The 25,065-nt window shown below is 33.8% G+C and overlaps 4 protein-coding genes across 9 annotated transcripts; 2 read left to right on the top strand and 2 right to left on the bottom strand.

Moving 5' to 3' along the window:
* The first annotated feature begins 4,959 nt into the window (after positions 1-4,959).
* LOC142527864 (transmembrane emp24 domain-containing protein p24delta3-like) lies at positions 4,960-7,313 on the top strand. Its single transcript, XM_075632839.1, has 4 exons — positions 4,960-5,292; positions 6,467-6,679; positions 6,843-6,919; positions 7,012-7,313. The coding sequence occupies exons 1-4, from the start codon at positions 5,086-5,088 to the stop codon at positions 7,154-7,156; spliced, it is 642 nt and encodes a 213-aa protein (XP_075488954.1). The 5' UTR covers positions 4,960-5,085; the 3' UTR covers positions 7,157-7,313.
* Positions 7,314-8,111: 798 nt separating this feature from the next.
* Positions 8,112-10,479, bottom strand: LOC142526998 (F-box protein At1g10780-like). 3 transcript variants are annotated; one of them, XM_075631704.1, is made up of 4 exons: positions 10,280-10,479; positions 9,085-9,829; positions 8,716-8,996; positions 8,112-8,507 (listed from the first exon to the last, which is right to left on the bottom strand). In XM_075631704.1, exons 2-4 carry the CDS (start codon positions 9,824-9,826, stop codon positions 8,271-8,273), a joined length of 1,260 nt encoding a protein of 419 aa, XP_075487819.1. In that variant the 5' UTR covers positions 9,827-9,829; positions 10,280-10,479; the 3' UTR covers positions 8,112-8,270. The 3 variants fall into 3 exon arrangements, with proteins under 3 accessions (XP_075487819.1, XP_075487818.1, XP_075487820.1); XM_075631703.1 differs by having other exon boundaries at positions 10,284-10,479; XM_075631705.1 differs by having other exon boundaries at positions 10,296-10,479.
* Positions 10,480-11,352: 873 nt separating this feature from the next.
* LOC142527837 (uncharacterized) lies at positions 11,353-14,254 on the bottom strand. Of its 4 annotated transcripts, none has more exons than XM_075632808.1 (2): positions 14,134-14,254; positions 11,353-12,590 (listed from the first exon to the last, which is right to left on the bottom strand). In XM_075632808.1, the coding sequence occupies exons 1-2, from the start codon at positions 14,225-14,227 to the stop codon at positions 11,839-11,841; spliced, it is 846 nt and encodes a 281-aa protein (XP_075488923.1). In that variant the 5' UTR covers positions 14,228-14,254; the 3' UTR covers positions 11,353-11,838. The 4 variants fall into 4 exon arrangements, with proteins under 4 accessions (XP_075488923.1, XP_075488924.1, XP_075488922.1 ...); XM_075632809.1 differs by having other exon boundaries at positions 14,121-14,230; XM_075632807.1 differs by lacking the exon at positions 14,134-14,254 and adding an exon at positions 13,885-14,127.
* Positions 14,255-18,335: 4,081 nt separating this feature from the next.
* Positions 18,336-23,924, top strand: LOC142526523 (uncharacterized). The gene is made up of 5 exons (XM_075630984.1): positions 18,336-19,507; positions 19,597-20,354; positions 20,429-20,518; positions 22,561-23,286; positions 23,393-23,924. Exons 1-5 carry the CDS (start codon positions 19,423-19,425, stop codon positions 23,513-23,515), a joined length of 1,782 nt encoding a protein of 593 aa, XP_075487099.1. The 5' UTR covers positions 18,336-19,422; the 3' UTR covers positions 23,516-23,924.
* The last annotated feature ends 1,141 nt before the right edge of the window (positions 23,925-25,065 follow it).

Raw genomic sequence — 25,065 nt, 5'->3', positions numbered from 1 at the left:
TCTCTCTATCTCAAAAGCAGGCAGGCAGACAGGCTATTGAATTAACTAATATATTACAATAAAAAAACAATGGAAATTCGGGAATTGTTTCCTTTAAATTTCGCGTTAATCTGCATGAATGACCGACTGACATATGAAATTCAGAGCTCGGGATTAGACCCGTCATCCACCTGCATGCATTATTGCCAAATCAAACAAATTGAAATCTGGAGTATTATTTTCAATTTGAAGGAAGCTGGTAAGGTATAATATCATTTAATTGCATTTTTAACTTTTTCTGATTCATTGTCGGTTACTGAATGCAGAAAAAGTGAATGATTTGACTGATTATTCAAACTCATAGAGCTTGCAGACCCGGCCCCGGGGATCATATACTAGCTAAGCTAGTCCCGCATCATTTCTTGCGTCGGGGATGAAACCCGAACAATTCAGCACCATTCACGTATCCACACAATTAAATTCTATTATTTTTAAATCAACCAATTTAATTAGTTGAAATTTTTAAATAAATATTAGAATCAAACAAATAAAAATAGTTTTCGAGTCAAATGCAAGCTTTCTTTCGAGCTTTAAAGTAGTTGTTCTTAATGTTCAACTCGATTTATTTGTATTTTTATTATTTTTTTGTCATTATGTAGGACTGAGCGCTTGTCGCTTTACCAAAAGCTATAGCCAGTAGTAATGATACAACCCAAATCTTTTAAACCGCACAGCAGCTCAAGTATCACGATTTGATCGCTCTACCATGGACAATTATTGCACTCAACAATCTCCCTCCCAATAATTGCACTCCTTGCAATCAATGGGAATCGAACACGTGACATTGTCTCTGATACCAATAGTAGGACCGAGCGCTTGTCGTTTTACTAAAATCTATAGCTAGTAGTAATGATGCAACTCAAATATTTTAAACCGCACATCAGCTCAAGCACCACGATTCGATCGTTTTGCCAAACAAAGACAATTATTGTACTCAACACATTACATGTTGACTAGATTACCATTTTATCAATGATTTTGTCACAAATCACAGTAGATAATATTCAAATATAGTTGGTATCCAATGATTGCGAATTTTCGCTAAAAAGATAAATAATTTATTTTGATGATTTATATTTCTCTATTTTTATAATGTTATTGTCATACATTACGTTAATGTTTTTGAATTAAACTAAGCCCATTTGATCAACCCTAAATATGACTATTTACTTGCATAATGCACCACAAGTTCACCTCTTGGAGAGATTCATCGTATTATAATATTTGCCATAGTATTTGGAGTTGAAGATTATAGTACCAATTACTATGGAGAAACATCGATTAAAAAAATCATTTTAACACTTTATTATACTCATAGTTTGGTTCATATGATAGAAAGATAAATTATACATATTACTATTCTGTTGTACGCCTTGCATGTTTATACAATCGACAAAGTTATTTTTCAATTAAAATTTCCAAATAAGATATATGATTGGAGCAATATAATAAATTCGAATTTTTTTCGCTACTTTGCTTCTCTGTAATTTTAATCATCGGTCGTCGGTTTCTGCTGCGCGCTAGACTCTCGTCGGTTCTGTTCCACCGCTGCGCCTCCTCGGTGTATATAATATATATATATATATATATATATATATATATTGTATATATATATATTTGTATATATATATATTTGTATTTGTTTATAATTAAGTTTATGTATATTATGCTAGTTAAATCGACGACGGTTTTACCAAACGTTGCTATTATTAAAACCGTCGCAAATGTTTAAATTGCGACGGTTTAAATTAAAACCATCGCTAAAGTTTGTGAACACCTATTTTTTTTTGTAGTGTATAAGTTTGAGTAATTAATCTACAGTAATAATTTACTTATGTAGGAATCATTTTGGTCATGATGGCAACAGAAATTGGATGTATAACTGATTAGAGAATGTTCTTTTTTTAAAATAACAAATGAATTCTTTAACTGGTGTGGAATCATTTGTTGAATTTGATAAAAATGAATCCGCAATGCATGTCCGAAGGAGAATTGAGTTGTCCGTGTAACCGTAAGCAATGTAGACATAAATTATTCTTAGATGAGGATACGGTTAAAGTTCTCCTAGGATGCTATGGATTTGTATTGGATTATTATCGTTGGATCCACAATGATGAAGAATAAAGGATTATGATTTTCTTTCGGCATGCGAGGTTTTTTTTTTCCGGCATACGAGGTTAATGGTGATGATTTTTATAAAGAAATCCATACAATTACTAATTGTGGATGGAGGAGATTAAGCATCTTTTGAGAATTACCTTATTTCCAGACAAAGCTTATCGGACATGATTAGGATATGATGCATATGGAGAAAAATGTATTTGACAATGTGTTCGACACCAAGAAAGTATTTCACATGTAAATGATGTTGCAGATAATGATGATCCGGCGTTGTTGTCTATTTTTAAGTTTACTCGTCGGATATATCGGTATTGGTAAACAATGTTGCCACTCTGACGAAGAGCATGGTATTGTGATATCGTGTTCTCGCATCCAAGACGCAGCGGAAGTTTAAAATTTTTGTTCTTGAGCATCGTGTGTTCAAAACATTCATAGGATGTTCTAAGAATTATACACTCGCATATATACCGCTGGACTCCAAGCTATTCTGGATTTTAAGCGGATATAACCCTTCTTGTATATCCCTACGAGCGGCTCTTCAAACTCAATCGTCTAATTAGGTTCACGATCAGAAGCTATCCTCCTCACTTGGATTGCACTAAAAATCATAAACGATTTGTGCGTTGAGACTTTATAGAAGAGGAGGAATGAATTTTGCAAGTTTTGTGTGCAAAATTGTGGTTTTTTGTATTAGCACCCCTCATGGTGTATATATCCCACAAGGACTCAACATATATCATTATATTAAAACTCTCATATAACTAATATATAATTTATTTATTAATTTTTAATAATACATGATATAATAATACTATATACACATATTTTATATCTCCATATAAAATCTATATATGTGTATATGTACATTAAATTAAATAATCATTATTTAATTTATAAACTAACTTATTGTTAATTTAATTCCCGACTTTTCTAAAACATTTATGGGAATTTGTACATGTTAGTAGTCACCACTACTACCACTCGACTCACTCAAAAGATAGTGTCAACCACAGCTGGAAGGCAATAAAAGAAAAGCTAAGGCAAGAATTTGAAGTCCGGAATTCAAACCCGCAAAAGACTTTTATAAATACCAAGACATAAGGAAGATGAAGGCATCATTCAACCTCTTCATTTTCTTTCAAATAATGTGTGAAATTCTCTTTTTAGTTTATGTGTTGTAATTTCGACTACTATAAGTAGATAAACAAGTTCATCATCCTCTACAAGAGGTTACTATGTAATAATTATTTGTTATGTTTGAATAAAAAGATCAAGGCTTTTGCCCCTCTCGTGTATTATTTTCAAATTGAACAACTTTAATATATACACGAGGTAGGAAACGAAACAGAGTAGTACTAGGTGCTATTGAAGGATTTCACGACATGAACCATCTGTTGCGACTGAGTGGTTAGGCTGTGAGGAACAGTCTGTAAAACCCGGTGGATATAACCCGACGGCACTCCGATTAAAGAGTTAAACTGTTCAATTTATTATACGGAACAATGATGGGTCATTTATATAAATAAAAAAAAAATCGATCATCTAAACATGGTATATAGCCTGGAAACCTTGTAGGCTCGATAGGTAAAAAAATGTCACGTACCATATTTTGAAAATTAAGGATATTTTTGAAACTTAAGAAATTGAGGAGCTAAAACAAAAATTTGAGGGGATGTGGAGTAAAAAGAAAGTTAAGTATATAGATGATAATTTATTGTAAAGTTGCCCTTTATTCTTCGGGGTTTTAACTTCAATTGTACTTTTAAAAATAAGAAAATATACCAATTAAAAAGCTCCATCTACAAAATATCATATATTATATTACATATTATATAAATTAAGATAATCTCTTACTAACTTCTTTGGTCCAACTTGATTACACCAATGTAATATAAATATACTCAAACATCAATGTGTGTGTCACATATTCAATGGACAAAATGGTAATAATATTTGTCCATTTTCTGCACATACTCTTATAAACCGAAATGCAATTTTTCTCCCACTAAACTTTCTCAACTTCCAATTTTCACATTTTTTTTGTTTTATTCCTTTGTAATGATTTTGAAAATATTGGAGTACGTTCGGAAAATTCAATTATTTAATTTTGAATTTTTTTATCCAATTTATGCGTAAAATCTTCGGAAAATTGACCTTCAATCCCCAGCCGTCGATTTTTTTTGTGTTCAGTCCCTGGGTACTTTTTTAGTACCATATTTCCACATGAAGTGTACCACATTTTGCTATGACATAGTACCACAATTTTGTGGGTAAGAAGTGAACTCAAAGAAATGTTTTGATGGGAGATTTTTAACTAACTTCCCCTAAAATCTTTGCATGCACATACATAGTGTGTGCTATAAGTAAATAGTTTTATAACTAATTATTTTACATGATTGATTGCTCGTTGTAAAGCTTAACTTAATAATTTTCTATATTTTATGATAAACAGTTTTATTTAAAATTTATGTCCTTTAATAGCTTTTTTTTAAAATTTCTTGAGTAGCATTTAAAGTGTCACAAATAATTAACAAATTAGGAAAGACAAAAACTTGTGTGAGACGGTCTCACGGGTCGTATTTTGTGAGACGGATTTCTTATCTGGGTCATTCATGAAAAGTATTACTTTTTATGCTAAGAGTATTACTTTTGTTGTGAATATCGATAGGATTGAACCGGCTCACAGATAAAATTCGTGAGACCGTCTCACAAGAGACATGCTCATTAGTAAATATGGATTTATTAATTTAGTTAGAATTTGATTAAAATAAACAATAAAATATTATTTAAAAAAATTAAAAGAAAAAAACAACCACCACCACCCCGAAGATGAAGCAGTCCAAGACCGAAGTTTCGATAATACTGAGAGAGATCCAATCGATCGCCTCGTATATACAGAACTAAGCTTTATTGAGAAGATAATCAATGGCGGCGGGGGCTAACATGAGCTACGCGGGTTTTCTGTTGATTTTGCTATGTTTTCTGCGGCGGGGGGAGTCCATATGGTTGAGTTTGCCGGCCAAGGGAGCCAAGTGCGTATCAGAGGAAATCCACACGAACGTCGTCGTTTTGGCCGATTATGTGGTCATCTCCGATGATCATGCTCACCCCACACCCACAATTTCCACCAAGGTTAGGGGTTTGTTTCCCTCTTTCTGTTACTTGACTTATTTTGCTTCGTTTTGTGTTCGATTCAATTGCTTTGTGTTATAAGGTTATATGGCAATGAAATTATTGGAGTTCCTTGTAGATAAATTAAATCTTTTTACATCTGATGTTGATGTGGGCACGTAGCTGGAGATGCATGATTATTTACTTTGCCAAGTGTGGAGCTTGATCCTTAGGTAGCAATTATCAAAAAGGGTGATTTTGGGTTCATTTTTTAGGTGGTAAAAGCAATCATTAATTGTAAATATGGGTATTAATTTGTAAGTGGATTAGGGACCACCTTTGTACTTGAGTTAAAGGAAAGAAATCACAATGTTAAGATGAAGGAAGGAAGCATATGAAGGGTTGATAAAGTTATAATTGTTTAGCTTGATGGCAAGTTTTATTTATCCCGGGGTGCTCAATTGCCCTTGGTTTCGAAAAAAATTCGTGATGTCCTTTTTAAATAATCTATCAATTAGTTTGGGCTTGTACTTTTGCAATCTCTCAGAGATGATGGAAAATGTCATTAAAAATGTTGTTTTTCCACCTGGTCTAGCTGAATTGGTGTTGGTATTAAAGCATGATTCATGATATTGTCTGCCAATTTGCCTTAGAATTAGCTAGCTGGGTGATTTGACTTTGAATAATATTTTATTGTTTTTTAAGCAATCTTTTGATTGCTTCCCACCTTTTAGGGTTGATTTTCTTCTCCTCCCTTCATGGGACTTGCAAAAATAGCTCAGAAATGGAATGGGGTAGGGAAGCTGAGGGAAAAGTCCTGGGGAAAATATTGCTAGATCCCATGGAAAAATTTCCTTTTCTGCTTTCAGTATCCAGACTTTCGGACTCTATTGCTAAGGCTATAAGGCAATGGATAGAAACTTAGTGTTTGAAATTAATTTGCTAATCTTGTAAGGGTTGATAAATTCACATGGATTCAAATAAATTACTCGGAGCTGTATCTAGCCATTGTTTAGCATTCAAGAAGCTGGCATGAAGTAAGTTAAACAGTATCTTTAGGTCCCGTTTTCTAGGTGATTACTGCAATTTTCAGTTGGATATGGCGAGCTAAACCTTTTTGATTCATTATTTATGAAGTTGTCTATATTTCTTGCTGCTGGAGCTAATAAATATCAATTTAATGTTACCCTGTTAGGTGACTTCGCCATATGGAAACAACCTCCATCAAAATGAAAATGCCACGCATGGCCAATTTGCATTTACAACTACCGAGTCTGGAAATTATCTGGCTTGTTTTTGGATCGATGGCCATTATTCAGGTAGTGGGGATATAAGCATCAATATCGATTGGAAAATGGGCATCGCAGCAAAAGATTGGAAGTCAGTTGCACGAAAGGAAAACATCGAGGTTAGTCCTTTATGCTTATGTGCAACTACCATTCCCAGTTATACCTTTTTTCCCCTATTTTGGATGTCCTTAATAATCAGTTGCACTTAAGTTCTAATTGGTTTCAAGAACAATGAGCCCAAGAATTCTTTGGAGATAATATTGTTTTGTTGTCTTCTAGTAGGGTGTTGAACTTGATCTAAGAAAGCTTGAAGGAGCAGTGGAAACCATCCATGAAAATCTTTTGTATCTCAAAAGCAGGTTAAATACTCTTGTTCAAATTTGAAGATTTATGATGATGTGATTATTCTTATTTCGTTCAATGTCCCAATTGTTTTCCTCGGGCTTTATAGAGAAGCTGAGATGCGGGAGGTGAGCGAAAGAACGAATGCTCGGGTGGCTTGGTTCAGTGTCATGTCACTGGGAGTCTGTATTCTGGTTTCGACAGCTCAAATATGGCACTTAAAGAGATATTTTCAGAAGAAAAAACTCATTTAGATGGAAAATCCTTGATCTACTTGTACTCTGCAACAATAGATGAAATATTAGGCTAGGTTTGATTCATTTCCACTCTGTTTTTTGATTTTGGAATGTGTTTTTGGCTTTATTTGTGTTTGATTTTCATATCTAAACAGGATATTATGATGCGCGCTTATTCCTCATGTCTGATACTTGATTTAGAGACATATAATATTTTTACAAAGTTAAAATAAAAATAAAAATACCAATCAATGAATGAGATGCTAATATCGTATGGACAACGGTCTGAAAACCAAAAACTAATTTAAAATATGAAAATAACTATTGATTTATTTGTTAAAACAATAAATATAAATTAAGTAAAAAAAAATTAATTGATATATTTAAATATTGTATTTGAATCAATTCATGTGATCTTTAATTTATTTTTATGATTATGTATCTATACCATTATATACTATAAGCATAAAAAGGTATTAAATATGAAAAACGATATAAGTATGTAACATGTGTATATAATCACTATTATTATAACATAAAGGAGTCACATTCTTCAAATGGTATCCTAATTTTTTAAATAATTATCATATCCTAAATATGTATTATATTTTATTAGTATTCAATAAGAGTGTCCCATAACTGTGTGTGGAACAATATTCACAAAAAAACCACGGGGTTGAATCAAGAAAATAATTTATTATAGACTCAAATATAACACATATCAATTGTAAATCAATCTATTAAATTATTTTACCTATAACATAAATAATCTATTTATAAATGTGAAATAAGATCCTCCCACCTCCCAAATATTTCCAAGAAACATAGGATACCAATTTCAATCGTTCTCTTATATTATACCTTTGATTTGCTAACTACTACGTTAGTCTGGAAGTTTACCCAATCACACCGAAAGGTAACAAATGATGATACTCAAATCTGAAAAAAAAAAAAATCAGTTACATTTCCTGACATCAATCAGACCCAAAACCAAGAACCAACTTGTGTATTCTGGTAGTTCAAATCAGTGTAACATCAATCATCTCATAATGACAAAAATGCAAAGAAAATAATGTCTAGAATTAGAATAGGAGTTAATCATCCTTTTCAAGAACAAGCCACTAAAAAATAGCTATTCAATAGAAACAATCTTGCGATTCATGTATCTGAATCTGCAAATGTCCTCAAAGAAATCATCAGCACTGCTATGACTGCTCTTCATCTGAAGAATCTTTATTGTCATTTTTCTTAAATTCTTTGCATACTTTATCAATGAATCCAACGTACTCATCTTTTGTTCAGCATTTAAAGGGGATCTTACAGTTACCACAACCTGCTTGAGGCATGGAATAAAAAACCTCGAGTCAACCTGCAGCGTAGAAGCATGTTTCTTAGTTTAACGAGATAAAACAAAGCATTTAAACAACTCAAAACCTATTGAAAATCATCATCTATCTTGAAAATACTTCCGAATTCAATGTCCTGTGCGTTCATTCACCTATCACACAAATCGATCTGTAATTCCACAACACTGAAAAATTAATAGCTTACATGAGATTTCTGAGTTAGAGACTTACGTTTTTCAGGCTGTTCTTTTGGCAAAGAGCAGCAAACATCGCTCCATGAATGTCAAAAGTTTGCAGCTTTGGATGGCTGTTAAAGAAGTCGACTAAGTTAATCTCTGGAAAGGGGAGAAGTGTTTCAGAATCACCGGTGAATTCAACCTTCATGTAGAGGTGCTTAACCTCACTGGCCATTTGAAGTATTCTGCTTATCGCATCCCAGCACCATTGCACACCCCTTATGGACAATGTTTCCAATGCCACGAGTTTCCCAAAATCCACCATATAAACTCTACCTGTAACACACCAATCGAATTATCAAATATTATATCATGCCAAATAAGAAAATGGACACCTGACTACTTACAAGCCATGAAAAACTACCTGAATTGTTGGCAATGGAGAGGTTTGTTAAAAATCGAGTTTCACAAACCCTGATGAAACTACAACCCTGTACTTCAAGTGATTCGAGCTTCGTTGAGTTGATTGTGAGCGAGCAGTTGCCTACTCCAAAAAAATCGAGCTTGCACTTCTCGAGATGAGGATTCTCAATCGAAACATATCTCAACCCTTCACAACCAAGAAGCAAAAGCTGGCTCAAATTAGGACAAGCACGGAGAGCAACAGAAAGTGCATTTTCTTCTAACCTAGCACCAACTATTTCAAGATTCTCGAGCCTATGAAAAACATCCCATTTTGGAGTATAAATCATTAAAACACCCCAAAGTTTGAGAGATTTCAAATTTGAAGCAGCTCTGATACAATCCAACTTCGAAGGAATTTCAGTAAAAGTCTGTTGCTGGATTATGTTGTCCATTCGGAGCTCAAGGTTCTTCAACGAGGGTCCTGCTATAGATAGCCAAGACGCAAGGCCAGAACTTGAAAATGGGCAATAAACCACGAGTTCTTCTAGGTCAACAACTGAGGAAACCATTTGTCTAACTACGACATCAGGAGTATTTCCATTGGTGAGAGTGTCAAAAAGATTTCTGGGGAAAATTAAACTCCTCAAATAGGGCAATGAATCCTTCCATCTCTTGGAGACACAGTTGCAAGAGGCTACATCCTTAGCATTGCTAATTAGAGATAAAATTTGTTGAACTAAAGCATCAGGTAGTGACTCCATTATCTGCGGAAAATAATCCAACACTTCACGTCTAATTTTAAAACAGCAAAACATAGGGAAGCTTTAAAAAAATTCAAGAACGCATGACCCATTAAATGCACAAAATAAAAAAGTAACGGGGTTTATTTTGTACACAAAACCAAGCAGATTTAGCTGAAGCGTACGGTAATCAAGAAATGGGCAATTAGCACAACACATTGCACCTAATTAGAGATTTAAAAAAAAAATCAATTTTCAACGCACAAACACAAATTTTCTTGAAAAATAGCATTCCTAAAATTTCCAAGACTGAACAGTCATCGCAGTTTGAATGCCAACAATTCCGATAACAACCCAGATAAACAGACATTGATAAATATCTGTTGCACACACCCACACCCAATTACACGCACATTTCATCTGATTAAAAGTGCATCAAAAAATGGAAGATACATGAAAATAAAAGGAGCTAACTTACAAGAAAGATTACAATTTCTGCACCAGGCTTAGGCAAGAAACTAGAGCTAGATTTCGCTCCGATTCAAATGCACGATGGAGTAAGAGAGAGGAGGGTGGCGGAATCGTTAGGCGCGGCTATATAAGAAGGAAGGAAGGAAGAATGAGTGGATATTTTCAAATTTTGAAAGAGAGATTTCGGAGCTTGGAGTGTATTTGTCAGAAAACGAAATGCGTGGAAATTTTGAAACCCGCCTGGCTTTTCAACCCTTTTTTAAAATATTTCGACCGTTCACCGCATTTTTTTTTTTTTAAAGAAAATTGGTTATAATCATTCTTCTAAAAAAATCCACTTAGCTCTGTTTAACTACGTTTAAGCTTGAAGCTCGACAAAAACGTCCTGTTTCGGAGAGAAGCGGAAATTTATAGTTGGATAATTCTAAGTCTATTGATCATACAAACAATATTAAAATAGAAGATATTCACAAGAAATGTTTTGTCATAATTCACGTGATTGATTGATGTTAACTTTCTTTCTCATGTCAATGTGTTAAATTATTTTTTGTCGAGAAATACCAACAAATTAATCGATGTTTGATTTATTTACGCATGCAAGACAAAAAGAAACGTATACACGGAATATTGATACATGAAAAGCAAACAAATACATATTAATCCATCCATGGCTAATTGCAACAACCTTAATACGTACGATTGGCATGTAATATGAATGACAAAAAATATACATTAGACATAAGGTAATTTGTGTGAAGTAACTAATTATATGGTGTTAGGGGTATAGTTTGAATGTGAGTTATGCAATCAACGCCAAACAGTATCGTTCACTCAAGGATTTAAAATTTTTATGCTAAATTTATATTTTCAATTTTATTTACTACTTGAAATTATTTCATCTTATTTTACGAGTCTATTTATTAAAAAAAAAATTATATATTTTTTTTGCGTTCAAATGTATGAACACTGTCTTCTGTCTTGCATAGGTGGCTGACCTTAATAGACTAGTGCAGATGCTCTAAGAAACCAGAGACAACAAACGTTTCTTACAATGAAGGTCAAAGAGAGAATAAGTCGGAACCATAAATTTTCATCAATAATATAAATATAACGTCGACGATAAACATCCTAATTAATTCATCAGTAAATTACAATCAAACAGTTAGTTTGATGCTACATAATCTTTAGATATCCAACAAAACATGGAGCATTAGTGAGATTGAGAAAACAATACAAACAAATGAAGTGATCGGAACTTGCACACCACCACTATACACTATGCTCATTATTGCCCTCTCTTGGCCTTCACCTACGTCCTGACCGTCCCAAGATGACTCTACCACGGCGACGTAGACGACTAGCCCATGTCATACGGTTCCTCCCAGAAACTTCATTTTCATCAATATGGTTGTCATCTTGATCCAATTCGTGGAAAGAAGCAACGGGGTTACCATGACTCGATCTTGGAGTGTGGCTTGAGCCTCGATCATTCTGTCTCGTTTCAGAATCAAACACCTGCAGAAACATCATCACAGACATCAACCTCCTGTCAAATTCATTTTCTAATTCCTCGTTTGGTTCCAAGGCATCCCCGCATCACCATCAGAACCCAAATCAAAATGGCTTAGTTCAATTACGTAATCGCCAAAAAACAGTGCCCCTGGATTTGACGACCTTATGGTGCCAGTCACATCTTCCCTCTCTCGCTCCTGCTCTAGATTTCTCCACTTCTGTTCTAGAGTAGGATCCACTTCATGCGGCTTAGCAAAAGGGTGCTCAGTCCTCACATGTTTCTGCAGCTCTTTGTATGTTCCAATAAATGAGCAGTTATCCTGGTTGCAAGTTCGTTTCTTTGCGTTGAGATGGTCTCGTGCTGGCTCCACAACCGTCCAACCCTTCACTTGACCCCTACAAAGGGGACATGTGAGCTCTGTAACTTTATCATTAACCACCAACCTACCAGACAATGGATCCATTGCTTCAGTAGACGCATCATAAATTGGTGTGTTGTTAGATGACATTACTTTTGTGTCTGCCTTCTTGTACTGGTCCAGGCAGTTCGAAAGGAGGAAGCTGGTTCCACACATGTAGGGAAGACAGCCTTTATCATAAGAGGTACAGAGGAGAAGAATAGCATTATGAGGACGCTCCATGCATATTGAACAAGTAGAATCTTCCCAATCTTGGATGAATATTTTCGAGCAATTATTTTGCTTGTCGCTATGGGGAATACTGGAAGACGGTAAGTGGTATGGTGTTGGTCTGTACAGCCGAGATGTGATCCCGTGTCTTCCCCTGCCACCTTTTGCCATTCCTTAAATAAATTAGCAAAGCGATGTTAGAATCTTAAAAGGAAGAGTAATTTCACTTGAGCAAAAAGACTTCCCAATATAGCAAACAATGAGATTCGTCTAGTCGGAGTGGAGAGTTCATTTACTCCAAAAAATTGCAAAACATTAGGGCAGAATTTAACAAAAGATAGAACTTGGCACATCATGCAACAATTATCGAACAAAAATATGCAGCACGTGGCTTCTCTCAAAAGATTTCAAACTAAGTGCAAGATGAAATGAACATGGTAGAATACTTTCCTTTTTATGCCTATAAAAGTAGCCCAAAGCATTAAATCCCGACCATTTAATTCTGCACTAGATCTGAGACTTTGAAAAGTGTACGATTCAAAAACTGTTTAACGACATATAAAAAACATTACAACTAGCATAATATGAATGTTACAAAACAGCCAGTAACCAAGATATAATCACCCATGATAAAAAAAAAAAAGACTGCCAAATGTTTCTTATCTGTTGCATTGTATCAGAGGGGGCAACAAATAAATAATATAATCTCTGAGTGTCTACAATGGTATCTCGAGGTTGTATTTTATAAACAAGTAGATAAGATAAATCATCTAAAGAAAAGTTCCAAAGAATCAGTGGAGTTAGAACAAAGTTCTTCATCCACCAGAGAGTAATGAGAAAAATAGAAAACATTAAGCAAAAAACACTTGTTTTGCAGCATCTGCAACTCAGTCCGAAATATTCAATGAAATATCAGTTATACATAAACAAGTAGATAAGATAAATCATCTATAGAAAAGTTCCAAAAAATCAGTTGAGTTAGAACAAAGTTATTCATGATTTCACAAAAAGTTTACAAATGAGAAAAATAGAAAATATTAAGCAGAAAACACTTGTTTTGCAGCATCTGCAACTCAGTCCGAAATATTCAACGAAATATCAGTTATACTTCGAGAATTCTTAAATTATCACCCAGTAAAAAGAAACTTATCTCTACCATCCGACACATAAATACAAGAAACCATCCTAAAAGTTACAAACTAGCAAGACAAATTCACAAATTGGCGTAAACATAAATTCAACATTTGTAAAGTATATCATGAAAGATTAAAACTACAATAAAAGGGTCAACGCAAATATACTGATTTACATGCAGACACCAAATATTATGTCAATCAGATTACAAGTCGAGAAGGAGGTCGACTTAAGCACCCAAAAAATCAGAAAACTTTCAGAACATGAATGCACAAAGTCACGAAGCTCGAGCAGTGAAAAAGCACAAAAAATCCAATCTTCACAAAAACCTACCACGACAAAAGCTCATGGAAGATCTACCATGTCCGCGTGGAACACAAAATTGATTACGCTGGGTGATTAACGTTAAAATAATTAAACATACAGAATCCATTATCATACCAGAAGGAGAAGTGAGAATTTGTAGTTGACAGAATTTACGGATACGAAACAGAAAATCCGAGTTTTAAATAAGGAAAATCCATATGTAATCGAGGGAATTTTCAATCGAAGCGCGGGCATTTCTGAACTTTTCGGAGGTACCATGGATTTCTTCCTTCTTCTTTCTTGGGCCCTTGAGATAGAAAAGTGGCCCCACTTCTAACAAGTCCCGGGAGTGGGCCTCCAACTCCACCATTGAACTAAAGCTTAACGATTTCAAAACTTAAACCTTTAAATTATAAGGTTTTAATTTTAAATATAAATAAATAAATATATATATATATATATATATATTGTTGTCACCTCAAATGTACATATGTTCCTTTCCATTGACTTGATTTCTCTGTTTCATTTATTTTGTTAGGATCTTTCATTTTCTTAAGTGAATTCCCTATGTTTATGTTTATTAGAATGGGAGGAGTAAAATAGGAGCTACGATTTTTCTTTCAGCTATTGAGCTGCATATTCTATAGCTGCATTCCCGTTGTCCACATCCGAAATAAGGATGACAATTTTTTCAGCGGGTTTGGTGCTCTATGAGGAAAACCCGAAACAGGGATGAGGATCCTCGATTTTTTTGGATTTGGGTTCGGATTCATGTAGTTCGGAGCGCCCGGTACCCGTCCCGAAAATATTATCAATAATAAAATAATAATGATTAGTATCGATAATATAATAATATTATTATTTTTTAAAATATTAATATTATCACTAATAATAATATATAATAATAAGTTTTGGTTTGAAAAAATCTACAGATCCGTCATCATCTTGACATATTAATATTTTTGAAACGGAGACGAGAATGAGAAGTTGATCCCTGAAATTTCGGGTTTGGGAAAAAACGAGAATCGGGACGAGTATGAGAGTGAGAATAGAATTCGATGACAGAAATAAGGATAATAAACCCGCCCCACCCCGCCCAGCCCATATTGCCATCACTAATCCCAAACATAGTTGAATCCTTGGGAGTTCGGGAAGCTTTTCGTTGGATTACGTTTCAGCTAATTTCCCAATGTTATTATCGAATTTGACGTTCTTTTGATTATTAATATTTTATATGATTCGTCTTGAAGCTTGTCTAGCTTAAGAATGATTGTGATGACTGTAAGGCCGCGTTTGGTTCGGATGATTAGCCGGGATAGATTATTTTATCCTACCTAGTCAGCTGTTTGGTACGCGTGATTATTTAACCAAGTCAGTCCCTCCTATGAATGATTAGGTTATATTAGGTAGGTTAAAATAATACCTCCTCACCCCCTAGGATTATTTATCCAACTCTTAATACCTCCTATTTTTCCAATTTTACCCTTCTCTTATATTCAAACTCGCCACCACTTCCCGCCACCGACCGCCGCCGCCGCCGTCACGATCGCCGCCGGCCGACCGCCGATGTGCCGCCGGCCGAGCCCCGGCCGACCGCCGGCGCCGACTATTTCCGGCGCCGGTCGATATTTCCAGGCCGACCGTTTCTGGCCGCCGCCGCGAAGGGGAAGGGCAATTTTGTCTTTTTATCAAAAAATTCAAAAAGTATCCTACACTTAAAAATCTTACCAAACATAATATTATTTTACACCATATATTACAATCCTACCACAATCATTTTCTTTATCATTTACATACTAATCATTAGTTTATCCTATCCTTCTAACCAAACGCAGCCTAAGAATAATTGCATTTGATGTACACTGCTCTTTTGTTTTTGTTAAAACTAGCCTTTCACCCGTGCGATGCACGGAGTGTTGTTTTATATAATTAATGATTAAAATTAGTAAGTATTAATGTTTAAATAATTATTTAAAATAATTAATATAATATAATGAATATATTTAAATTTTAAATATTATTATAAAAAGTTGTCATATCAAAATATTTATGTCATTTGAGATAACACTCAAATGATGATAACAATATTCTGTCATTAAATTGACTTATTTATTTTGTTTAAAGTGAAACTGTTATTAATAAATAAAAAATAAAAAAATATTTTAAAAATCATATATTATCTGTTTATCAAAATTTTAAATAATAAATATTTTTTTAAATTAAATTTTTATGTCACTTATTTAGATGAATAAATTTATTTAATTTTTGAAAATGGTAAAAATATTTAAATTAAATTTTTATTAAGATACATATATTAAAGTTCTATTAAGATATTTAATAATAACAACATTTCACAGGCAATTAATATACCAAAAATTAATGGCATTTTTAAAATTAGTTGAAAAACTTAATATTATATTAAAATTTGATATTTTATTTAATATGATATAGATAGTAAAAATTAACTCTATAAAAATAACACACAACTTAAAAACATAATTAGAATTAAATAGAATGATATAATCAATACAAATACTTAAATGTAGTTTATCTTTTCAAAGAACATCAAATTTAAATTTTAAAAAATAAATTGAAAAAAAATCACATTTCATTACATATTTATTTCTTATTTGTTTCAAATATTTAATATGATAGGTCAATATATTAATAATTATCAACAATTTTTCTTTTATAACATATTAGTATTGACGGAAACTTTTTAAATAGAACAAAAACTATGTTTATATATATATGATATTATTTGAGAATATTTTTCATTCTTTCATGATCGGACGCTTGATTATTTCATATATGTGTGAACCCCATAAAATAAAAAAAATATAAATAATACATCTATATCAAAAAAATAAAATATATGGAAAAAAATTGTAGCCTCTTGGTAATGAAAATAATAAGTTACATTTAAATTGATATAAAAATGAATTAAATTCAAATTTGAACTAAATGAATTGATATAATCAATGCAAACAATAAATGAATTATCATTTATTGCAGTACACATATTTCAATATTCTATGATATATATTTCTTTTTTAGAAATGACATTTTGGCGGAAAATTACTATTTTTAGCAAAAACTCTGCTTTTATATATATATAGATATCAACAAATCATGTTGTTCACGCGTTAACTAGTTCGTCTTATCTTTATTTGATTTTAGTCTTTTATAAGCGAAAAAAGTTAAAGTATATATTCGCATAAGATGTTTGTAAAACTTTTATTAAAAATATATTTTAAAAAATGTTCTCCAAGTATAATTTTAAAGAAAATTGATATATATATTTTCATGTTTTTAGAAATTAAAGTGATTATGTAAATCAAAACATATTACTTTTTAATCGTAAAAACGTTTTTTTTCTAGAATAGTTTTTAAAATATATATTTGTTTTTAAAATAACTTTTAAAATCTTTTATATTTTTTTGTTTGTAAAAACACTTTTATAAAAATATTTAATAAATACTAATCCAAATGAAATTTATTGTTATTTAATTTCTATTAAAATAAAAAGAGTAAGTTTCTTGAGAGATAGTATCACGGATATTTATTTGTGAAACGGGTCAACCTTACTGATATTCAAAATAAAAAGTAAATTTTTAGCATAAAAAGTAATATTTTTTCATGTATGATCCAAATAAGAAATATGTCTCACAAATACGATCCGTGAGACCGTCTCACATAAGTTTTTGCCAAATAAAAATTCAATTGTCAAATCGCTTAACAACTCATGATATATGATAGGTACAAAAGTTATGGATTTCATCTTTTATGTGTAGGCTTTGCGACCACATATGGTATAAAGAGTTTAGAGAGTTGGATTTTCATAACAAACTAAAATCTGGAGATAAAATCACAATTTAAATTTAAAACCATGATAAATGTTAATCTTTCACAGTAAATAAAATACTGTTTTTAAAATTTTTATCTTGCACATTCATTCATAAAATTTGTTACTATAAATCTTAAATTCAGATTATGTTCAGAGTTCGAGATTCAACTGTAACAAACTTTTCTCCTTAAAAAAACCGAGTTTTTAAATTGAAAGATATATCGGTTAGAGATTTAATTTTAACAAACATCTTTTATTGAAAAATTTATAACTTTTTATAAGATATACATTAAAAATTGTAAGTCTATTGTGAAACGTTATCACATATCTATACATGTGTGACAGAATGACAAGATCCATATCTATAATTTAAATAATAGTTAAAAAATATTATATTTTTATAAACCAGATCAAGTTTGAGATCCATATAACAAATTTGATCAACGAGACAACGAGTTTTTTGTGAAAAATATAATACACAAGTAGGTTTAAAAAAAATGGGTAGGGATTAGGATTGATATAGTTAGAGAGTCCTAGAATTGAAGGGTACTTAATCCGACGATTAGGATTAAGATAGATAGATAATCCAATCCCATGGTTGAAACGAAGTAGGGCTATTAAACCAAACTCTATTTATACGAACACAATATATACACCCGCAAATACATACAAAATCTCTGAGTAATTTTCTGCTTCCTCTCCAACATACACAGATTAAATTTCTTCCCATCTCGTTTGCTGCATACCAGGCCAAGGATTTTTGGAGGAAATAGATGACATTTGGCTTTTGTTTCTCTAGAATATTCGACGCACTTGTTTTAGACCCTGAAACGATAGCATAACTCAAGGCGGCGTGTGCAAGGGATTAGGGTTTTTCCTTCGAACGGAAGACTGTTTTGGGTATAGTTTACCTGTATAATATTGCATTCAACGCGTTGGTTTCACTCTAATTTTTTTTGAAAGTTTTTTCGGGTATTATACGACTGTTTCTGAGTTTTGATAAAATTTTCGTGTTGGTGGACTGTTCAAATTCCTGGGTTCTTTTGCTGATTTTCGTTGCTGTTTGGTGGATTCTCTAGGGTATAGGGTTTGATTCTCATGCGTTTTCTCACGTGGGTTTTAGATTTATTTTGAAGAATTTGATCTGCTCTGGCATTCCTTGTGCATGGAGCAGGCTCATATTTAATGGGGTTTGTTGAATTTGTTTGTTATTGTGGTATGAGTGTCTTCCTGGCCTGTTTCCCTTGAGCACGGAGGACATCGAAGCTGCTAGTGTTAATGTTGTTTACGGGCAGTTGAATGTGACTGAATTTTGGTGGATTTGTTTTGTTAAATTGAATGTTCTGTTTTGGTTGATAGAATACTATAAATTGTACAGAGTGGGAAGAAACCCTAGATACCCTCTATAGGACAGTTCAGATTATTTTATTCGAACACCAGTTCGTTGGAGCATTCTATTTGGTGTTTTAGCTTGCATCCCTGAGATACTGGCTATTAAATTTTGGAGTTCGGTTGTTGACAGAAGTAAAGGTGGATTTAGGAAATTAGCAATAAAGAGTAAAAGCTAGATCGACTAGGTTCAATTTTGTTTAGGTGCGGAGACGCTGCATTAACTTGGTATTGGCACGTGGCTGCGGAACGGTGGTAGCTGTTCTTAGAAGACTAGTTAATTTTCCTCCCATTGATTTTATTGTATATGATAATGTTTAGCACTGATTATGGAAAACAGTGAGCCCACTTTAGTACCTGAATGGTTGAAAAATTCTGGAAACCAGAGCGGCAGTGGATCTATTTCGCATTTAGGTATTTTCATCTTAAATAAGAATCTCCATATCCAACTTTTTTCGAAATTTTGCATCCACCTATTTTTTATGTGTTGTGTTTTGTTTTAGATGACAAATCTGCACCGAAACTTTCAAGGAACAATTCATTTTTGAGTAGCAATGGTCATGATTTTGGACGGTCATCAAGTTTTGAAAGAACAAACTCGTCATGTTTCCACCGGAGTTCCAGTAGTAATGGCTCTGGAAATCTGAGGTCCTATAATAGTTTTGGCCGAAATCGACGTGACAGGGATTGGGAAAAAGATAGATATGATTCTCAAGACAAAGACAAATCGGTATCGGCGGATCGCTGGCGCAGGGGCTTTTCAGATTCACCAGGGAACAATTTTTCTGGTAAATTTGATTGGGATGGGGTAAGAAGATCTCAGTCTGCAACTTCTGGGTCGCATGGGGACAGATGGACTAAGAAAGTTGTAACTGACTCAAGCAGTGCTGGTGGAAACGACACTAGTGCTTTGCTTACCACTGGTGCTCTTGGTGGCAGCGCGAACAAAACAAGATTCGAGAGAAATTTTCCATCATTAGGAACTGAAGAAAGAGCAGTCATTCCGGAGGTTGGAAGAGTCCCATCTCCGGGCTTAAGTTCTGCCATTCAGAGCTTACCTATTGGTTCTGCTGCTGCAGTCGGTGGAGAAAAATGGACATCTGCTTTGGCAGAGGTTCCTGTGTTAGTTGGGAGCAATGGAATTGGAAGCTCGTCTGTGCAACAATCTGCTTCCACACAACTTGCCTTGGGCACAACCGCCACTCTCAATATGGCAGAAGCTGTAGCTCAGGGTCCAAGCCAAGCTCTGGTTACGCCTCAGGTAGGTCCCTTTCTCCATTATTATTGAAGATCTTGGAGTGACTGCGCTGATACACAATGTTCATTTTGTTACAGATATCTGTTGGAACTCAAAGACTTGAGGAACTGGCAATTAAACAATCTAGGCAATTAATTCCAGTCACACCATCCATGCCAAAGACTCTGGTAAGAGTGGCATTGTACTTGTTTTGATTTTTAATATTTAGAAAGATGTCATGTTTCATTTTTAGTTAGTCAATGAACTTTATTGATTGTGATCTTTCTTATAGGTGAATGGGTCAGTAATTCTCTTAATGATTTAATCTTTTCTCTCTTTTAGGTAAAAAAGTTTGTGTAAATATTTGTTTCATGATGACATAATTGGAACATTTATCAATACAGTTCCAACTTTTGATTTTACCAGGAAAACAGAAACCAATTGGTGAATGTCTTTTTACTTGAAGATGCTTCAAATCTAATATGATCTTATTTTCCTATCCATTTGGCAAATCAACTTTTTTGAACTCCATACCTTTTAATTCTTTTTGGGGAGCTGTATTGATGTCATTGAGTGGGTTGCATTTATTCATTCAATTATTTTCTTGAGTCTATGAACTCAAGCACTTGTATTTTTTCAGGTATAGCCACATGCCTGCAATTTTCTCGTTTCCAAGTCCCAATGATGTAGCTAGTTTCTAGCAATGAATATGAGACTAGATTCTCACCATTATGTCGTAGTTGTAAAGTCGGTGGTTTGATGGCAGGGCTACCTTCTGCGAAAATGAACCACAATTTTAAAGATTCAGATTTTTCGTCATTTACTGTTTCATTAACTCCTTTATCTATCTTGGCTAGTTAAAAAAGAAACTCTTCTGTCTATCTGCGCAAGTCAAATATTGTGCAGTCATTCAACCTTGAAAAGCATTCCGTTCTGATATGTTTTAGCTTTAGGTGATTTATGTTTCCTTGTCCTCTGGTCAAGATGGTAAAATTAGGCTCCATTGTCTCTCTTGTTTTCATGTGTTGGAAATTCAATCTTGCTTTAAACTGTACTGCTTTTTAAGTTCTTATCATGAGTGTACTGATTGATTTTTTTCTGACACTCTTTCCTAAGTCCCCATTTGAGGAAAATTATATGTGGATGTATTCCTCTTACGATTACCATCAAGTTCTCTATATTTCTGTGCTTTATATTTATTATATTCTCTGCAATTTGAATTTGGACATTGTGTGCCTATATGTGTAGTCCATCTGATCTAGGAAATTATTTATCAAGCTCTAATAATAAATTTTCTGTGAAACATAAATAAGTGCCATCACAACTCACGGCCTCTATGAATATTGGATTTTCCAAACTTAAAGCGGCTAGTGAGATTTGCATGCCTGAATTTCTGGTTACGCCTTGAAATCTTTTTGGTCGGTGCCTGAGTTCTGACAAAATTTGGCGCAAAATGATGATTAATTTGATCAAACTGGCAGTTATCGCATAATGACTCTAATTAGTTATGCTCACTTTTCTTCCTTTGCTGCAGTAGGACCCCTGAATTTGCATGGCCTGACAAATAATTAGATTGATTTTTTATCCTTCTGTCCATTGATCAACTTCATGTTATTTTTCTCACGATCAAGTATAACCCGATTTTCGCTGACTGTTGGCAAAAAGTTGGAGATATATGTCTTGTGGATTGTTGATGTCTTTAAATGGATATGGTGACAGATTACAACCCAACAGGCCTAGTTTTGATTTTCTCGTTTTTTAAGATACTGCTTCGAGAAGGTATCGATGAAAAGGTGATTGGAATATGTTTTGGGAGTATCGAAGTGGCATTGTTCCAGAAACAGGAAATAAAGATATCTGATGTAGATTTTGTCCATTTTCTTAAAATCATCTCCATTAGAAACCATGTAGAATGTTAAATATGGAAAATAACAAATAAGATGAGTCGCTCATACGTCATTGCATAAAATAGGGAGTAAAATTATATGATAAGCTTGGACATGGTCATCCGAAACTTTTCTACTTTCTGTGCTTGTGATGTTAGTTTGTGAACATGTACATTTGTCAGAAAGTATTCTCTAAATGAGGTATATATAAATTGTGTCTATCATTTATACTCTTACTGGTTTGGAACTTGATAACTTTTGGCCTACGACTTTCATTGGTTTGGCACCGTCTGGTTGCAGCTTTTTTTGTGAAAGTTTCTTGAGTATACTCATATTTGCTTCAGGTTTCAAATTCTTCAGATAAACAGAAAACTAAATTGGGCCAGCAGCAACATCCCATAACTTCACTTCCCGGTAATCACTCGAAGGCTGATATGTCTAAGTCATCAAATGTGGGAAAACTCCATGTTCTGAAGCTATTGCGAGAGAAAAATGGGGTCGCTCCTGTTTTGAAGGACAATTCAAGTCCAACAAGTGGTATCAATGGAGTAAGTTCTACGCTTGTATCAGCCAAGAGCTCACCAAACATCCCAACCCTGAACCGTAAGCCTGTATTGACTGTGCTGGAGAAGCGAACCACCTCTCAAGCTCAAAGTCGAAAAGAGTTTTTCAACCTCGTGCGAAAGAAATCTATGGTGATCTGCACTTCTGTAACCGCTACAGAGAACTTCTCAGTTATGGACACGCGGACTGCTGTAACCCCTCCACCTTCAGAAACTTTTGAGAAGGAGGACGCAACTGCTCTTAGTACTTCTCAGATTGATGATGCTCAATCAAGTGCAAGCCTGAGTGATGACCTTTTGTCTGAGAAAAGAGATGATGTGACTTGCATTGATGATACTTGTATTGTGCCGAAGTACTTAGGCAATGGAAAGAACGGTTGCATGGATCCTCTATTTTCAGAGGAGGAAGAGGCTGCCTTTCTACGATCTTTGGGCTGGGAGGAAAATTCTGATGAGAGTGGACTTACCGAAGAAGAAATAAGTACTTTCTTGAAAGATGCGACTAAGGTGCTTAATACAACCTTGATTCGGATATATTACTTTGTGGTTTATTCATTTTAAACTTTATCATATTTGTTTCACTGAGAATTGTTATTCATTTCATCTTATGCAGTACAACTCAAAACCAGCTCTGAGAATACTTGAAGTCGTGCAGCCCAAATTTATTGCATCATTAGACTCGCAAACTGGCATTTCTTCTGGATTAAGTTCTTCTGATGCTAAGCTAGAATCTTGATCTGCTACAAGTGGTTTGTTTTACTGAGAATCTTAGTTTGATCGGGAAGATGAGTTCTTATGCCTCTTGGTTCATTTTTCTTCGCTGCTGGTTCGGAAGATGCTGTAAGAAAAAGGGAGGTGGGTTGATATTTTTGGTCTTTCACAGAAGTGGAATAGGAATAAATTACCGATGACAGAGTCCTACAAATCACTTTTGATGACAGAGTCCTACAAATCTAGATCATTCATGGTCACTAGTACAGAGATAGTATAGGTTTTAATCTGTCAAGCTACTCAACGACATTGCTTGTTTGCGAAGTCCGTCTTTTACAGTTTTGGGGTTAAATGATGAACAGGGATATTTTTTAACATATATTTTGCCCTTTCTTTTGGTTGATTAAAGATGGAAAAAAATCAAGATTTTACTATGTTCTTAAATTTTATTGACCTATATATTTAAGCTTGAGCTTTTCTTCAGTCATCTGAATGTTTGATGGGTTTTAACAATTTGGTTCATGATATAAATAACGAAAAATAATATGGTAAACATGAAAAATGTTATTTTTCATAAATCATATATTTATCACCTAAATTATCATATGTTATCGGTATTTTTCATCATATAACTAGTAAAATGTCACATCTCTCATGTGTAAGGGCACCCACATTGGGTGTTAAAGGAGTGTTATAACACCTCTTTAACATCCACTCTCCAATGTGAGTGGGCGTTAAAAAAGAGGGTGTGGCGCGTTCATATGTATGAACGCATATGAATGCCCCTGTGTCAGTTTTTCTAAAAAAAAATTGGATAATTAGCGACGGTTTTGAAAAAACCGTCGCTGATTAGCGACGGTTTTTTAAAAACCGTCGCTGATTTATTTTAATTTTGTTTTCAAATTTAAATGTTTTAATTTTCTTTTTAATAGTTATCTTATCATACGATTCTTATATTCGTGAGGTGTGTCGATCTGATCCATATAATGAATGAAAAATAATATTTTTTATATAAAAAATATTGTTTTAAAAGACGTCACCTAGACGATGTCTGGGCGCTGGATAGTTATCCACTGTCCCGATTTTTATTACTGTCTAAGGACTGTCTAATTTAATACACAGATAAGAGATGACTCGAAGAGTTTTAACTGAAAATTGAATAACTATAAATTAAAAAGGCCGCCACTCTTTCTCATTTTCACCTTCCCTAACCCTATTTCAATTTTCTTCACTCCCGCGCACCAGCACTTTTAAAATTTCAACCGACTCAATTTAAAATTGGCATTCCCCATTGCTATCGAGGTGTATTTTGATTCGGTACGACCATTGCTTGTGGAGAATTCTGTGTATTTTTATTTGCTTGCCAACCGCTCTGGCCGGGTTGATGTTGGCGATATCGTATGCTTGTTTTCCAGCATGAATGATCTATTTTGTCTCATGAATTTTTTTGTAAGCTGTTATCCTATATGATGTTGTGATTAACAAAAAAAATTAGGTTTTGCTGTTTTGGGGTCCATAAATTAGTTTTCCCAGTTGCTATAATATGCGGTTTAATTCAGTTAAAAAGTGAGGAAC

The sequence above is a fragment of the Primulina tabacum genome, chromosome 15, assembly GCF_025594145.1.
Source record: "Primulina tabacum isolate GXHZ01 chromosome 15, ASM2559414v2, whole genome shotgun sequence".
Taxonomy (NCBI): Eukaryota; Viridiplantae; Streptophyta; class Magnoliopsida; order Lamiales; family Gesneriaceae; genus Primulina; species Primulina tabacum.
This window is presented reverse-complemented; position numbering and strand designations above follow the sequence as displayed.